We start from the raw sequence: 12,525 nt of genomic DNA, 5'->3' as shown, positions 1-12,525 counted from the left end.
AATGGTTTAAATTCATAAAGATAATTCTGTAATATGTAAACACTTAAAAATACACTCAACAAAATATTTAAATTATCCAATATAGTTAATAAACCCAGTATGAGAAATAAAAAATTGAAAAACATTAAACAACGCATGAAAAATATTAGTTTTAGTTGTTATTGATCTATCTACGAAATCACCATGAAGTCACTTCACCTCATGTCCTAAGGTTCTACACTGTGAAAGAAGGAATTTAGGATTTCTAACATTCCTTTTGTTTCTAAATGCCTGGGTTCCTTTAGATATGTCATGCGATTTCAGTCCTGAGTTTTGTATCTGTTTTATTGCAAACACCTACACATACACACAAATATACAACAAAGAAATCCCTATTAAAGAAAACCTTCAAGGGAAAAACAATGCAAAAATTCACTAGGCATTTTTGTATACTGATTGTGGGGGAGTAACTGATATACCCCTTCCTAAAAGTCAATGTGGCATTATCTATCAGAAATTAGAATAAGGAAGCTCTTTAAACTCAATATTTATACTTCTAGGAATGGAGACTAAGAGTAACTCACACACTTATATACACATGTATGCTCAAACATATATACGTCAACACTGGATATATAATATGCAGTAAACACTTAAGACTAAACCTGATTTCTTGATTTCCACGCCTAATTCTGTTCTTCTATATTCTAGTCAATAGCCCCAGTTGTTCAAGCCTAATATTATGAGTCATTATTCATTCCTCTTTCATAATTAATCTACCAAAAAAATCTTCTCTTTTTCCTTGAAAATCTATGGAAAACCAGTCACTCCTCTAGATCTCCACTGCTACCAACCCAGTCCAACCACCTTTGTCTCTCACCTGGACTAGTTGGTAAAAAAAACTAACTCTCGGGTGATTTTCTACCATTTACTCCCCATCCTTCAGAACAAGAGAAGCCAAAAATGATCATTTCAAAATGTAAGACGATGCACATCCCTATGAAAAACTTTCTCATGACTACCCACTGCACTTGAAGGAAAATTGAAATGCTTCATGTTGGTGTCTAACTGCCTCTCCAAGTTCATCACATGCGACGTTTTCCATTGCTTTGATCATGCTGGCCAAAGTGACATTTCTTAAAACCTACCAAGCTCTTTCCTGCTCCAAGGCCCTTAACCATGTTCTTCTCCAGTCTGGAAAGCATCTATCAAGGCCGGTTCCTTGTTATCCAGCTATTATTATAACAGCTTTCCTTTGCCCTTTTATACACTATTCCTTCATATTATTTGTTCCTTCATACACTCACCTTAATCTTCAATTATCTTGTTTATTTATCAGCTTTGTATTTCTTCCACTACATAAAACCCTGATGGCATGAAACTGTTTCAATACTATTATCTCAGCACTATGTACAGTCCATATCAATAAATATTTATTGCATGAATGACAGAAAATAAGAGCAGCCTGAGTTTTTGTTTTCATTTGCCAATGATAAGCTATTATTTAAATTATGAATCTTAGTTTACACTAAAAACTTCACACAACAGCCAATTCCTCTATCTAATCTACTTCAATTACAATAATAAAAAAACATCAATAAGACATATCAGAAATAACTTGGTGAAAACTTGCATAGTACACTATAACAAACTAAAAGTTTGTGATCTGGCAATAGCAATCTTCTTGGCTTCATCTCTGCTGCCCACCCACACACACACCTTAACTTGTGGCCGTTTCCCATTGAGAAATATAAATTGGTCAGATTAACCTGAGTTTTGTATCCCTTTGCAATTCAAAGTGTGTATGGCAAGGGATGAAGCTAAGAAGGCTGCTGAGGACAGATCAGGTTTCTGTACTGGAACAGGTGTTATGTTTTAGTTTAGAGAGTCAGATATTTTATCAAAGTTCATATAGTTTAAGAACAAGTAGGGCATCTGATCAACTGGAAGAATGAGGGATTTGATTCAGTACAAAGTTTGGCAAGTAAATTCTATACACACAATAATATTTTTACTATCATAAAGTCAGTACCATGTTTCTTTTGTGACTACAATTAAGATTTTACCTTACTGTTAAGATTTCAATTATTTTTATTAAAGCCTAGTGTATACACTGTTCCTAAAACTACCCCCAGTGAAATTATGTGAAATTGGCCTTACACAATCTTTTCCATTCTTAGATAATGTACTAGAATCTACATAAGTGATCTTTCCACTGATAACATATTCTCCTTATCTCATTTATTCCAAACTCTACCATGCTTTAAAAACATGGTCTTTGGTCTTATATGCTTGCATATTCTATTTTTATTTCCAAATGAAGTCTGCTAACCTAATTAGTACACTCCTAAAACCATGCTAAATAATATGTACTTAATTGTTAAAAATATTTTCCTACTTGCTGTCATTCTATAATTAGGAATTTGGTCTTAGGAAGTGTCAACACTTTAATATTAATTTTCAATATTAACATTTCACAAATGTAACAACTTTAACTTTTTAAAAATAATGCCTGTATCGCAGCAGTCCCCAATTCTCCTTTCTTCTTACTCTAACTAAGGCTTTTCTTCACTTACTAACTCCTGAAAGCTAATTTTATAGCCCTCTTCTTCTCAATATTTACTATTAAAAGTCCCTGTAAGGACAAAAAAATGTTAAGGTCTTCAGCACATCCCTCTGGCTCTATCATAATTGTTTTTCCACTAAAACTGAATCTTTGGGGAGCACCTAGGTGGCTCAGTCAGTTAACCAGCCAATTTCAACTCAGGTCATGATCTCATGGTTAAGTTCAAGTGCCTTGTCAGGCTCTGGACTGACAGCTTGGAGCCTCCTTTGGATTCTCTGCCTCCCTCTCTCTCTACCCCTCCCACACATGTGCTCTTTCTCTCTCAAAAATAAATATAAATAAACATTTAAAAGAAAACTGATTCTTTGGAGGAAAAAAGAGGTAGAAATACAATAAAATTTCCTTTTGAGCCTTTCAATAATGTACTCTTTCATCTAACTGGAGCAACACATTAGATAAGTCATGAAGTTCTGTGTCTCTAAACTACAGTCATAGACATACAGCTAGCTTCAGTTCTTAGGAAAAGCTTCAGTTCTCCTATAAATTTCACCTCTTTACCTCAAGAATCAGGAATCAACATGTCCAGGGTGCAGAGCTATAAGCACAGAAATGAAACCAAAAACAGGAAAACTATACATCTTAGAACCCCAATGAGATTACAAGTGCACAGGAAAATTGATCACTGCTTTTTGAGGAGGACTGTGTGTAATATGGGGAATGCATATCAGATGATTAACAACTTTAATAACTACTGAAGGGATGAATGATGCAATCTATTTCTGCAATCTCCTACTTCACACAATTCACATCAAAACAAAGCAGTAAGCAGTAGAGGAGACTAATCCCTTATCATACTTACCTGTACAAGTAAGTTGCAAGATAGAAGTAAAGGCTTTGTTTTATAGTACTTCTTAAATTAAAACATACATACATACATACATACATAAATAACACAACAGAAACTTACCTTCAAATAGGGACCCCAATTGGTATTTTCCACTAAAAAATTTTGGCAGTGAAAATACAAGTGCTCCCAGTCCTATCATAAAGGATGCAAATGCAAGCCACCTTGGTTTGTGTCCTCTTTCACCAAAGAATGACACAAATAAAGACAACACACAGAATGAGATATCATAGCTTGATGATATCAGGCCCGTCAGGGAACTCTTCATTTCATAGCGCTTCTCAATAGTGGAAATGCTAATATTTACGAGGCCATTTACTACAATACCTAAAAGAAAGAAAAGAAGATTTATGTGCATGATTTTTATTAACTTTACCACACAGATTATGATTTTCAACAAAATATACTAAAGTTTGATTGTGCCTTTAAAGTGTGGCTGTTCATTCATTTTGATTTTTTTTTAATGTACCAATTTCAAAAGTCTCAAAGTTAGCAACTCAAACATACTTCCTTACAAATGAGTTTGCTTTTAAATAGTATACTCGTGAATTTTCAGGTGTCAAATAAAATTGATGCTTACCACATACAAAATGTAGCTGACTTCATTTTTCTTTATATGACAAATAAAAAGTCAGACTGGTAAATTCTCATGAAGCCAGTTTGCTACAGAGATTCCAAGAGTACCATACTCTCATGGACTTCATTCAGGAAAGTATAAAAAAATTACAGGTGACTCCAGAGGTCATTAAAGTAATGCCCCATTGCTTCCAAGGTTGTTCAATTATTAGACATATTTATATATAACTCGAGTTCCTTGCCTTAGTCTTAAGAAAGGTGAAATTGAGCTCTCAAACCTTCTTTCTTCTAACACTTTTATAGACCTTAACGTTACCATTTAAAAGGTCCTAGAGCAAAACTAAACACACAGCAAGAGTGTTTTCAACAATGGCATTCTAAGTCATATGCAAAGTAAGCAAACAAAAAAAGCACACTCACTCTGCTTATTACAAGTCTGATGGAAAAATATAAGGTAAACAAGGAAAACTGGAAATCCAATTTTGACTGACTTAACAAAAAAGTCTTGTCCAGATACAGATTAACTTTACAATTTAAACATTAATATAAATTGAAAATAAACAACATGTGATCAAATTACAAAGTTTGAAACTAGATAACCCCTTTTACTTAAGAGGATACCATGAACTGTTTTCATTTGTTAATTAAGAGAGTATACACAAGCCATGATTTCTACAGTTTCTTTAAATTTTGCTTAAGACTGTAACTGGAAATGTGTTGCAATACAGTTGATATAACAAGCTTTAAAAGTCCCACCATTAAACTCATTTTACTTTTATGCCAGCTTAGTAAGTCAAAAACCAATTTACAATTCTTAAAATTTCAAGGTAAAGTGTCTAATGAACCTAGGAATGACATGCTTATAAGAAATCTGAGAATATGAAAAATTCCCTAACCAAAAATCAACTCCTCCCTAACACCCCCACTTCCAAAAAAAAATCAACTTCCCAGCGCACTTACAATACTGATTAAAAGTCACTCATTAAAACTCATTGCCTTTATGGTAAAACTTCTCTGAAAAAGTACATTTGTAAACTCTTGTAGAGGCATAGCACTTTAAGCCTATGAATCCCACTCTGAATTCTATGCTACACAAGTTCTAAGAACACTGCTTTAAAAAAAGAAATTCCCAGAAATATTGCATACTGTATCTCTCTATTGTATATACATGAAGATAGGAAGCACATTAGGTGATTAAGTGCTATGAGAAGTCCTGTTTATGATTGAGAAATTCTGGGTTAAGTCAACTAATCTGACAAGTTTGGACTTTTATGGTTTTGGTTTTTTGGGTTTTTTTTTTCCCCCCAAGCACTTCTTAATATACCATGTAAATGGTCCTCCCAAGGATCATGTCTGAGAAACATGGTAATAATTCAAACTCAATGGCAATAATTCAAATTTAAACTGAAAAAAGAATTTATTGGATCACCTTCATCTAGGATTATGCTTCTTATATTGGGGACCTCTGGGTAGATGTAGCTCTAAGCCAAAACTGACACATTTTTCTAAGAGTGCCAATAATATCTGATAATGATTTTAAACAATATTTTATAATAGATGTATGTATTCTGGAATAAATGACGTATTCTGGAATATAGAAATTTCAGCATATGTTTTAAGATAAAGCAAGAAATTTTACTTGTGTCCAACTTCTTTGAACTTTGCATTCCTTTGGCACTGAAGTGCGTCAACAGAGGTTTTGGACAACAAAGATCAAGACACTGAGAGAAGGTGAACTAATGAGAAAAGCAGAAACCAAAATAACTTTGTAGCGCAAAACAACCTTTGACAGAAGAGCTGCAGTTGACTTGCAATCAAGGTATACTCACTTAACACCTAACATGTGCAAAGCAAGGGGCAAGGAGCTCCTTTCAGACAGGGGAGCGGGAACAAGAATAGGAAGATTAGATTTACTCTTCGGTTAATCTTAAAAAAAGAGCAATTTCCAACCCAACCCCCCCCCCCAAAAAAAAATTTCTTGGATTGCATTTCTTCCAATCACCCTCGGATGGCCTCTTTACAAATACTGTGAAACTAGGACTCAGGTGACCCAAATATACCTACATACAGTACCACCAAATTCTAACTAGCCTTCAGCATTTCCTTCCTCTACCTTAAGGCCACCTCTCTTCAACGTGTGGGTCACCTTGGCGTAACTTCCCGTTTCTTATACCCCCCCCACCCCCCACCGTGTTCCCCGCATTCCATGTTGCGGCTGCTTTTACCTTCTGCAATCTTTCTTTCCTGGGAGCCATTCTTCCTCTACTCTCCCACTCACTCCTCCAAACCAGGCTTGCCCTGCAAACTCCTAAGGGTATAAACCTGGACTTTATCAGGTAACTCCCAAGAGAAACTGAAAGAGATCCTTAAACAAAACAGATACTGCACAACTCTTTCATTTCGAAAGCCTCGCCCTTCAACACCGCCTCGAGCGTTTGCTAGCATTCACCTGTGCCTACGTACGGCTCAAACTCAGTATCCTCAACAAAACATGAATGCTGCTGTCTAACCTATTCATGCAAGCTTCTCCTTTGAGAACTACCCTACCCTCATCTAAAAGTTAATCCTGGGGCGCCTGGGTGGCGCAGTCGGTTAAGCGTCCGACTTCAGCCAGGTCACGATGTCGCGGTCCTGAGTTCGAGCCCCGCGTCAGGCTCTGGGCTGATGGCTCCGGTCCTGAGTTCGAGCCCCGCGTCAGGCTCTGGGCTGATGGCTCGGAGCCTGCAGCCTGTTTCCGATTCTGCGTCTCCCTCTCTCTCTGCCCCTCCCCCGTTCATGCTCTGTCTCTCTCTGTCCCAAAAATAAATAAAAAACGTTGAAAATAAAATAAGTTAACCCTTCCCTTGCAGAAACAATGTAAAACAAAACAAAAACCTCCTTTTAACAAGGGCTTTAGGAAAATAGATGCTTTTGTGGTATAGAATGGATTCCCCGAAGGGCAAACCGTTCCCAAAGTAAGGTTCCAGTCATTTCCACCCTCCCTGAAAGAATCGAATGGACTCAACTGAGGTAAAACACGAAAGATAAAGAGCCCTTAGGGAAGTTTCAAAAGTTGCTACAAAGGAAAAGCTAAAATGCGGAGGCCCGGCCCTGCTGACGCCTGTGGGGGCGCTTCAGGACCCCCGGGCCGGGGCAGGCACTGCGCGTCGACTAAGCGGAACGCGCGCACCTGCCGGGTCCCTCAGCGTCCCGCGCGGGGCCAATGCCCTCTCCAGCCGGCGCTGGACTTTACCTTGCGTGAGGGCCAAGAGGCAATAGAAAAGCAGAAAGCCCTGGGGTGTGTTGCAGGGCTGGAGGCACTGCGGTTGCAAGTTCCCACACCCGCAGGGTCCCTCCTCAAACTCGGGCGGCGACTCTGGCCTGGACAGCTCCTGGGAAGCAGAGGGAGCCGCTGAAGGCTGGTGTGCCTCCGGTGACGTCTGGGACTCCGGGGGCTCCTGTGGCTTCGAATTCGGTCCCTGGGATTTGATGGCCAAGTCAGAGACTTCGACGTGAGAGGGCGATGCAAACAAACGGTGCGGGGTGTCCGGGCTGGAGGCGACGAAAGCCGGGTTCTCGATGCCTTTGCTGCCCTTCATGGTCAGGATGGGTTCTCCCAACTCCAGCGCGTCGGAGCGGCACAAAAACCCGGTTCCCCTTTGGAACCTCCCCTGCGCAGGTGGCAGCGCCCCCGTGCGGAAGACTTCCCGCCTCCGTGCAGGAGCTGTCTCGGCGCTGCCGCCGCGCAGCCGCCGCCGCCGCCGGGACCTACCTCCACGAGCTCGCAGTCGCCTAGAGCAAAGGGCGCGGGCGCCTGGCCGGCCCTTGTGTGATTCGCGGCAGGCCGCGCCTCACCTGTTGCTGCCCGGGCCAACCGGGATGAGAGGCGTGTGCGGGCGGCCAGGACGCCGCCAGGTGACCCGGCGAGGCCCTTCAGCCGGCCTGGCTGCTTCCTAGAGCCCGGGGACAGGGAACTAACCAGAGCTTGTGAGAGTCTGGTGGCCGTAAAGCTCCCCCTGGGTGCTGACAGGAAAGCTGTAAACAGTTGCGTCAGGAGATCGTTCCAGAAAATATCCTGCGTTTTACTTCCTTTACTAGGTTCGACTTCCAAGAATCAAGCAGCCGTAAGTACAAGACTTAGGATTTTGAGCATCTTGGTGACACTTTTACCTCTCATCCGCCCTGGAAACAGAAATCCCCACCAGCCACCTCCCCATTAAGACCTGACCGCCATAAACGTCACAACATAACCACCTTTTTGGTTTGACTTCCCCAAAACTGAAGATAACAGAAATTAGGAAACTTTAAAAGCCTATATATGATATTCTTTCTGCTGTATATTTCACATCTAAGATCAACAATGATGATATTCATGTAATAATTTCTACCTGGGGAATAAATTAAAAACACACACACTTTGAAGAATCGAACACCATTACGCAATAGTAGTTAAAGTTCATTCTTGTATTCATTCATCAAGAAACGGTGGTTAGGGAAGGCCTCAGTGAGTTTGAGCAAAGACCTGAAGGAGATAAGGGAGGGAGTCCCTTATGTTGGTAGAATAGAGGGGCTGGGGTGAGTGACATGGTTGGAGAACACTAGGAGTTGGGGGCAGGTAAAGGGGTGCAGATGAGGTGGGGGATAAGTGAATGGGGCCAAATTTTGGAGGCCATTATAAGGACTTTGGCTTTCACTGTGAGTAAAATAGGAAAGGTTGGAACCAAGGAGTGACATGATCATGTCATGATTGGGTTTTCAAAGGATCCATTCTCTCTCCCCTTCTAAAGATACACTAATGCATCCTAAAAATATTTTAAACAAAGACATTTTAAAAACTATATCAAGATCTCAACGTGTTTATCTTTCCCTAAATTAAATGTTTATGGCAATAAGGAACATAATATAAATCACACACACATATTTGTTTTTTGCTTTATATCAGGGCTACATACACAGAACTATTAAGTTTCATAAGAATACAGAGTATTAAGGAACCCACTTCCTCAAATCTATTGATGATAAAAAAAAAACTTCAAAACAATGTGTCTAGACTACCTTTAGCAAAGTTACCAGAGTTCTCAGATGTTACTAGATACTATACTTGCTATATTATATTGTTTGCAACACACTAATGGCCCTTTCATTCAAAGATTACTTCAGGGGGTGCCTGGCTGGCTTAGTCGGTAGAGTATGCTACACTTAATCTCAGGGTGGTAAGTTCAGGCTGCACGTTGGGCACTGAGCCTACTTTAAAAATTAATTAATTAACTTTTAAAAAATTCCTTAATTATGAAAATCTTTTAAAAAAGATTACTTCACTAAAATTAATCAAGCTCTGTCAACTTTTAGAGAGATTTTCAAGTTTTGCTTTCTTAATTTAACACTAAGCTAATTGCCTGTCCAAGAAAATACTTCTAGATTCAGTACTAATACCTCCTGAATAGCAATGATTTGGTAGGATGTGATGGTCATATCCAAGCATAGCCTTAGTTCCAGAGAAGAGAATACAGTGATGGAAAGGTTACCTCTCATCCTAAAACAAGATGTGTTTAGGGGTGCCTGGGTGACTCAGTTGGTTAAGTATCAAACTCTTGATTTCAGCTCAGGTCAATGAGCCTGGCAAAAGGGTCCACACTGGGCTTGGAGCCTGCTTAAGATTCTCTCTTTCTCAGGGTGCCTGGGTGGCTCAGTCGGTTAAGCGTCCGACCTCACCTCAGGTCATAATCTCACCACTCTTGAGTTCCAGCCCCGCGTCTGGCTCTGTGCTCACAGCTCAGAGCCTGGAGCCTGTTTCCAGTTCTGTGTCTCCCTCTCTCTGCCCCTCCCCCACTCACGCTCTGTCTCTTTCTCTCAAAAAAAATTTTAAAAAAATTTTAAAAAAAATAAAAGATTCTGTCCCTCCTTTGCTTATAGGCTCTCTCTCAAAAAAAAAAAAAAGGAAAAAGAAAAAAGTGTTTATTTCTTCTAACTATAGTCACTAAGCTTATTTAACTTTTTTTTGTTTTTGAGAGAGAGACAGAGAAACAGAGAATTTTATTTATTTATTTATTTATTTTAATATTATTTAAATTCAAGTTAGTTAACATATAGTGTGATCATGGTTTCAGGAGTAGAATTTAGTGATTAATCATTTACATGTGACACCCAGTGCTCATCCCAACAAATACCTCTTTAATGCCCATCCCCCCACACAATACCCTTCCAGCAACCCTAAGTTTGGCCCAAGTCAGCCGCTTAACCGACTGAGCCACCCAGGCGCCCCTAAACACTATTTCCTTTTTTTTGCTTTTTTTAAATTTTTTTTAATGTTTATTTATTTTTGAGACAGAGAGAGACAGAGAGAGACAGAGCATGAATGGGGGAGGGTCAGAGAGAGAGGGAGACACAGAATCCAAAGCAGGCTTCAGGCTCTGAGCTGTCAGCACAGAGCCGGACGCGGGGCTCGAACTCACAGACCATGATATCATGACCTGAGTCGAAGTCGGACGCTTAACCGACTGAGCCACCCAGGCACCCCCCCAAACACTATTTCTTAATGAGATAAACTAGACACATGATAGGTACTAATTTGTGAAAATTTGTTTCAATTATATATGCTTTATTTTCTGAGATGAGGGATTGAGATTGAAAGTAGATGTATCTTACTGGAAACAGACATACATCCTGTTGCTTGTTCCCTGATAGTCTAGACTGACTGAGAACATAGGGAATAAGTAGAAGTAGGAACTATTTTTTTGTTATTTTATTTGAGAGAGAGAGAAAGAGAGTGAGCACACCAGCATGCACATGTGAGTAGGGTGAGGGGCATAGGGAGAGAGAGAGAGAGAGAGAGAGAGAGAGAGAGAGAGAGAGAGGGAATCTTACACTGGCTCCAAGTTCAGTGAGGAGTCTGACTCAGGGCTCAATCCAAAGATCCTGGGATGATGACCTGAGCTAAAACCAAGAGTCAGATATTCAACCAATTGAACCACCCAGGCCTCCCAGAACTATCATTTTTTAAATATCTGGTAAATATTATTCCATTATTAATGTTTACTAGAACAGTAGCTATTATTATCTACATTTTACATATTAAAGTATCTATATTCCAGGAAGAATTAGTAATTCTCCTAAAGTCATATAGCTATTATTTATTTAGGACTTGAACTCAAAGTTCTCAGCCAGATATCCTCCCTGGTCTTTGCATTTTCTCCCTTTGAATCTCAACAGCCTATCACTGTCATTTAGAATTTTTGCTAGCAATTCTAAGAGATCAACAGTCATGTAATCTGATGTTGATAAGGTTTAGAAGACTAATTCTGCTCTGAACTGCAGATATTCAGATTTTGTAGATATCCAAGTCAGGCTTGATATGGAATCCCCCTAGCCCTTCTAATGTAAAAAGTTTCCACAGAAATGGACTTAAAATGATGTCTAAAGGTGTAAATGTACATATGATCACCATTTCATCTATGAAATATGAACTAATTTAAACAACCAGCAAATTTTGCTTTGATGAGATGATTAAACGGTCATGGCTTAACTCTTGCAACTTTGAATTAACAAATTCAAATTACACCATCAAAATCAAAGTAGCATACTCATTGTGCACTTAAATCCATATTGTGTAAGGAAAGATCTCCACTCTTGCAGTGCTGGAGAGTAGAACTTTTTTTAAAGATTAGCGAAAGTGCTATTGCTTCATCTTAAATACATCTTGCTCTTACTGAAAGTGTTATCAACACCACTTTCCTGTTCCCTTACATCCTTTGTGCTGCAATGATGGAAGGAAGGGGGTTCAGGTTTGCAACAAAGACAACAAAACAAAGCAAAGCAAAAAAAATTTTGATAAATGTTGTCTCTTGTAATTCTGTGGAAAGTTACCACTTTTTAATTCTTTTGTCAATCTAGGGTAAATCTAGTAAGCATAGTCAAAATACACCATGTTAAATTTCAGAAGGTAATGAATAAATTGCTATTCTTTTAATGGATCTCATTTGCTGTATTTTTAAAGGGTAGAGAGTAGGATAAAGAACAGTATCCAAATTTTATAGTAAAACTCCAACAATGGACACAGGAGCAGGTGTCCCTGCCTATGGATCATTCTCTGGAATGTGCAGTAGGTTTTTCCTTCAGGAATTAGATGAACCAAGATGAAGTGGCTTAATGACAGAAGCTATCATGATTATCTCACTAACTCCCCTTACTCTGATTCCGTACTTAAAAGAAACCTAATCATTATATTTTGGCCTTCCATGGAGATATACCTATAGGATGGAAATATACTTAAATACCTATTTTAAGTATTTTATCATTTTTTATGTGTGCTTTTAATAATTTATTAGTTCCCTTCCACTTGCAGACTAGATGTAAATCCTTTAATAGTATGACACTATGTGGCTCACAGAATATTAAAATTCCAGGGTCTTGAGAAAGCCTAAATACAAAATGGTCAAGTGCAGATACTGTTGAAGTAATTAAAAATCCAAGTATTAAAGACTTATTAATAACACTGGATCTTATATTTATTAAATAAAAGCAA

The 12,525-nt window shown here is 38.9% G+C and overlaps 1 protein-coding gene across 3 annotated transcripts in view; it reads right to left on the bottom strand.

The window, feature by feature from the left end:
* The window catches only part of SLCO4C1 (solute carrier organic anion transporter family member 4C1), an 88,842-nt gene extending 80,691 nt beyond the window's left edge, over window positions 1–8,151 (bottom strand). Inside the window, exons 1-2 of one of the 3 annotated variants that reach the window (XM_058726167.1) lie at window positions 7,860–8,151; window positions 3,513–3,776 (exon numbers count right to left, since the gene is read on the bottom strand). In XM_058726167.1, the coding sequence (XP_058582150.1) occupies window positions 3,513–3,717 (205 nt within the window). In that variant the 5' untranslated portion in view covers window positions 3,718–3,776; window positions 7,860–8,151. Of the gene's footprint in view, window positions 1–3,512; window positions 3,777–7,257; window positions 7,835–7,859 lie in introns of those variants that run through there. The other 2 variants (XM_058726160.1, XM_058726164.1) reach the window with 2 other exon arrangements.
* Between the last annotated feature and the right edge of the window lie 4,374 nt (window positions 8,152–12,525).

This window comes from Neofelis nebulosa, chromosome 1 (assembly GCF_028018385.1).
Source record: "Neofelis nebulosa isolate mNeoNeb1 chromosome 1, mNeoNeb1.pri, whole genome shotgun sequence".
Classification (NCBI taxonomy): domain Eukaryota; kingdom Metazoa; phylum Chordata; class Mammalia; order Carnivora; family Felidae; genus Neofelis; species Neofelis nebulosa.
This window is presented reverse-complemented; position numbering and strand designations above follow the sequence as displayed.